The sequence below is a fragment of the Sinocyclocheilus anshuiensis genome, unplaced genomic scaffold (genome assembly GCF_001515605.1).
Source record: "Sinocyclocheilus anshuiensis isolate Anshui unplaced genomic scaffold, SAMN03320099.WGS_v1.1 scaffold907, whole genome shotgun sequence".
Classification (NCBI taxonomy): domain Eukaryota; kingdom Metazoa; phylum Chordata; class Actinopteri; order Cypriniformes; family Cyprinidae; genus Sinocyclocheilus; species Sinocyclocheilus anshuiensis.
Genome location: NW_015546133.1, coordinates 752,267 through 757,664, shown reverse-complemented (window position 1 = coordinate 757,664; position 5,398 = coordinate 752,267). Strand labels below are relative to the sequence as shown.

The 5,398-nt window shown below is 33.8% G+C and overlaps 1 protein-coding gene across 2 annotated transcripts in view; it reads right to left on the bottom strand.

Annotated features, from left to right (window-relative positions):
- LOC107701118 (vacuolar protein-sorting-associated protein 36) overlaps positions 1-5,005 on the bottom strand; it is a 16,335-nt gene extending 11,330 nt beyond the window's left edge. For both annotated transcript variants that reach the window (XM_016503055.1, XM_016503056.1), the window contains exons 1-8: positions 4,815-5,005; positions 4,485-4,553; positions 4,270-4,340; positions 4,037-4,151; positions 3,733-3,822; positions 1,771-1,857; positions 1,389-1,421; positions 1,207-1,284 (exon numbers count right to left, since the gene is read on the bottom strand). In XM_016503055.1, coding sequence (XP_016358541.1) covers positions 1,207-1,284; positions 1,389-1,421; positions 1,771-1,857; positions 3,733-3,822; positions 4,037-4,151; positions 4,270-4,340; positions 4,485-4,553; positions 4,815-4,910 — 639 coding nt within the window. In that variant the 5' untranslated portion in view covers positions 4,911-5,005. The remainder of the gene's footprint in view (positions 1-1,206; positions 1,285-1,388; positions 1,422-1,770; positions 1,858-3,732; positions 3,823-4,036; positions 4,152-4,269; positions 4,341-4,484; positions 4,554-4,814) is intronic.
- Positions 5,006-5,398: the final 393 nt, after the last annotated feature.

Genomic DNA, 5,398 nt, shown 5'->3' with positions numbered 1-5,398 from the left:
CACATTGCATAGGATGATGCGATGACAAATTCAAGCGCACAGCTTCACCTAATTAATCATTCATTTGTTTAGTTATATCATTTAGAATTTGAATTATACAAGAACACCACCAATAAACTTCGGGTAATTAAAAAAAAAATGTTTTATTCATTAGCCTACATCAGATCAGATTTTTTTTCGTAACGTAACGCATTACTTTCCATAAAAAGTAACTAAGTAACGTAATTAGTTACTTTTTTATGGAGTAACGCAATATCGTAATGCATTACTTTTAAAAGTAACTTTCCCCAACACTGATGATATATTGATCGCCGTCAGATGCTGAGCCGACAGGACGCTTTACTTGTCTCCCCACCATCAGACTCTCCATCGCTCATGGCATTTAGTGCTTCTTATACCTCTTCAGCATTCATAAATCGCCTTCTTTTACTCATTTTGTCTTTATTTATGAAACTGATAACCGCTAATTCAGTGAGTGAAAGGTGTTGCCTAGCAATGTACTATGTTAAAACATAAGCGGCACGAAAATGACAGCGCGAACATACAGGCATTATATAGCGAGTAAATTTGATAGTAAATAGGTATAAATGCCCCATTTTTTTTATCTGGTTTTATCGAAACAGTTTTTAACAACAGGGGATTGTAAATCACACAATTTTAGTGAAAGTCAGTGACTGGGAGACTTGAATGTTTTATTACAAATATTTTATGTACGTTTTAAAAACAGCCACGGGTAAAATTTACCCCGTGGCGGTTCTAGTGTTAAAATTGATAATAATAATAATATGAAATATCTCTTGAGCAATTTAGCATATTAGAATGATTTCTGAAGGATCATGTGACACTGAAGACTGGAGTAATGATGCTGAAATTTCACAGAAATAAATTACATTTTAAAATATACTCAAATAGAAAACAGTTTTTTTTTTTATTGTAATAATATTTCACAATAGTACTTTTTTACCATATTTTTGATACCAAATAATTGCAGCCTTGCTGAACATAAGACACTTATTTCAGAAACATTAAAAAAAATCTTACTGCCCCAAACTTTTAAACAGTAATGTGTAAAAAAAATCAGTAGTAATGTGTAACAAAAAATCCAGTATTTGATTAATGATTGGCTAATGTCAAATATATCAGCTAATCACATGATAAAACACTAGTGCTACAGAAAACCAAGCACCTCAGGGTCTTTAAGCTCACCTCATCTTCTGTGATGTCACCCTGTTTGTCTTTGATTTTGTTGGCAATGGATTTGGAGACCTCCACCATCTCTTTGGCCTGCAGGGAAAGATAGTGATTCGCTGAATCAAGACTGATAACATTTATCATGGCTGTATTGTGCATGATAACAGGCCGACCCACCAACCTACTGAGTGACTGACCTTTTCCATCAGTTTACTGAGATCCTCAAAGGCCTGAAAGAAAGAATAGAAACATGAAAGAAATGATATACAAAACACCTCTTTATCAAGAGCTGAAATCACCTGTAAATCACTGGGTGTGCCCACACCTAACAGGATATCCCACCACTGTTCACTCTCTTTTTCTCTTCCATTATAGCTGTGCCAGGAAGCTAATCAGAGCTATGAGGTCATCTAGCATTAAAAACAGGGTCCCGCTTGCTTTCAACATCAGGGGCCCCTCAAAAGGGGGCCATGGCGCCCACTGTCTGATTGTGGCCACAGCTTTCCTGATTATCTCAAGCTGGTATTCCAGTGCTGTATGTTAGATATGACTACCTGTCAGTCTGTTTCTCTTTCTTACCTCAGAAATGTTTTTATCTGTCTCTTTTCTTTTCTCTTCCAGCTTCCGTTCAATCCCCACAATCCCCACTGCGCGTGTTCTTCCTGCCTACAGAACCACAGAGAGCAGGAGAGAAAAAAATGAGCCTCACTCTTTGTTAAACATGCACGCGCACAAACAATAATTCAAAAGCATGCAAACAAATAACAAAGGAACAGGAAGGAAAGGGTTTGCCCAGGGGTTACTGCTTCAGGGTCACGGCCTGTTCTTTACAAGACACAATCTTTAAAAAAAAAAAAAAAAACAGCTATACAAATGTTGCAAGCTAACTATCATATATAATAAATCAACATATCCAAAGTAAAACAACATTTTGTAAGTATTTGAACAGCTTTATGTCACAAATGACAAGTGGCAAACAACATTCTTACAGTTCCACCTTGAGGATGTAATAATCACTGCATCATTATTCATTCAAAACTGAATTAATAGGCAATTCACAAAGATTTCTTTTATTCTGAAGTGTTATCAGATCCCTGGAGTAGGTAACTAACCAGCTGCCACCAGTATGAATATTTATTTAAAATAAGTAATGCTATTTTCCAATTAAGAACAGCTGACAAAGTTGTATCTGGTGATTATGCAACTTCTGTGTGTGTGTGTGTGTGTGTGTGTATATATATATATATATAGTGGGGCATCCTCAAATGGAAGGCGGAGGAGCGCAAGGTCTCTAACATCCACCAGCTCCGTGATGTCGTCATGGAGGAGTGGAAGAGGACTCCATGCCCAAGAGGGTTAAGGCAGTGATGGAAAATAATGGTGGCCACCATTTTGAAATATGGCCACCAAAAATATTGACACTTTGGGCCCAATTTGGACATTTTCATTTAGGGGTGTACTCACTTTTGTGGCCAGCGGTTTAGACATTAATGGCTGTGTGTTGAGTTATTTTGAGGGGACAGCAAATTTACACTGTTATACAAGCTGTACACTCACTACTTTACATTGTAGCAAAGTGTCATTTATTCAGTGTTGTCACATGAAAAGATATAATAAAATATTTAAAAAATGTGAGGGGTGTACTCACTTCTGTGAGATACTGTATATAGGTAAGGTAAGGTACGAAAATTATAAAGTTAAAAGTTAGTTTTAGCAATTTATGAAACCCAAATTAATCAAAATAAATAAATAATGGCACTAATTGAAAACAATTAAAAAAGAATAAAAAAAAATTCTTGCATTATTCAGTTATTCACAAAATAATAATTATTATTAAAAAACATATATATAGCTACAGTGTTATTGTTAGTTAAAACTAAAATTCTTAAAACAATTTTCGGAAACTGAAATAATGCTGAAATAAAATAAAAATAAAAATATTTGATGAAAAAATTCAAATGAAAAAAAATAGAAAAGTTGTTTTGGCAACTAACTGATGTAAATAAATTGAAGTACTAAAATAATTTTTTACATATTTCAGTAAAAATTATTTTAGTAAATTACTCAAACTAAAACAGACATAAAAATGCTGATTTAATAAAACAATTAAGCTAATGTAAAATTAAAGCTAAATAGAAATATTAAAATGACAAAAGTACATAACACAAATGCTAAAACAAACTAAATTTAAAATTAAACATAAAAGTACAAAAATAAAACGTAACTCAAAACATTAATACATATTTTAAAATCACAAACTAAAAATATATATTTATATAATAAATATTATAAAATAACTAACTAAAATATACTAATAAATATACTAGTAAATACTAAAATAACACTGGCTAGTTATAATAACTGTTTCAAGCCATTTTATTTGCATATTTTTATAGGATTTATCCAAATCTATTAATTACATAAATATATACAAAATAATACAATTTGTTATTATAAAAAAAAAAAAAAATGAAATTAATAGAAATATCAAAACAAACCCCAGTTGTTAATGCATCATTCAAAGTTTGAGTTTAAGCTGACCTTGGGTCCTACTCCTGTGGGGATGGGCTGTGAGACAGGTGTATTCTCCCATCGTTTCTGAGTCATCTCTTCAGTTAGACGTCTGTAAAACTACACGCCAAACACAGCACAAGTTACCTTACTTACACCTTTCTAACACTTCTGCTCTGTTCCTCGCTAAATGCCATGACTGCTTATAGTGCATGCTTCAAACTGTAAGACAGATTTAGTGGAGTAATAAGCTCCATGTACACGGAAGCAGAATTAATCTATGCATCATCATCAGTTGAAATATTTCGGTGACATCACTCCTTAAGTTACTGACCTCAATCTGCCCATGTTCCTTGAAGGACAGCTTTATATAAGAGTACTTGCTCTGCTGGTAGGGGCCTGGCTCCTTATTTTCCAGGACAGGATGCAGGTGAACGACAATCTTTGCACTGCAGGTTGGAAAGGTAACGGTTTATTTTTAACGTAACTGGGTGTAGTTTCCAATATTATTATGGCATGCTACACGTCAGATGCATTAATCGCACACTGATGTTAAAATGCAGTCACCTCTTTCCAATGCCTGCTGCTTGCTCCTCAAAGAATATGACCTGTGACAAGGGTATGCATATACAGCATTCCTACAGAGAAATTAGAGATTTCAGACATTGTTCTTCATTTAAAGCAAAAGGACATTTAGGAGTGAGAAAAAAAGTCTGACATAAGTTTAAAAAATGGACATGACTTAATGTAAGAGCAGTAAAAAGATACTGAAGATGACATACATTATTCTTCTGGTCCCTCCAGAGAAGGCGATGGGTACTGAGAAGAACGACTCCCACATCAAGTTTAGCCTGTCAATGAGGAAACAGTATCATATGGAGCATTATTATACACTATCTATTCAAGTAATGCATATCCTATTATTGCATTTTGTAAAACCCAATTCTACAATTTCTTTCTAACAGCACGAATAAGCAACATGAAAACGACAATCTAAAATATACATGTGTTTAGCTGTAATGTTTACATCATTGTCAGGTCAGTATCTTCCACATGGTTGTCATTTCATAACTTTCAGTTGAATCCAAACTAACTATCTAGGGGAAAAATACCTTGTCCTCCCCATCGTAAAGTCTCACTCCTCTTTGCTGAATTACTAACGTTTCGTTCATCTCAAGTAGCCCATTTGTCCAAACAAACCTGTCCATTTTTTATCAATGTAATAAAACAAAAGTGAAAAACGGAATTAGAGCATATTTTACATAAAGCTACAGCTGTTTACTTCCGCCTAGGTGTCCGGTAATGCGCCTAATTTAAAAAATACGACAAAACTTCACTCACCGCGTTGCTTTTAATGTATGTTATAAAAAGTCATAGAAATAAACTTCATAATATACATTTTATTTTAAATTTCCCCATTATGAAAATTTGATACCTACCTAATTAGTTTGTTGTCGTTACAAAGAATTATCAGTATTTATGACAAATCGAAAAGTGCCATTAATATATGTTAGTATTTGAATAATAAAATATAAAGAGTTTACAAAATGCCATTTATTTCAAAATATAATGTCAACTCTTCTTGAGGCGTATTTAGAAACAGACTCTTTCATGTCGGGGTCCTGACAAAGCAAGTCGCACACGAACTGCAGCCTTTAGCATCTCCGCTAAACCCTAACAAACATCGACGATATAT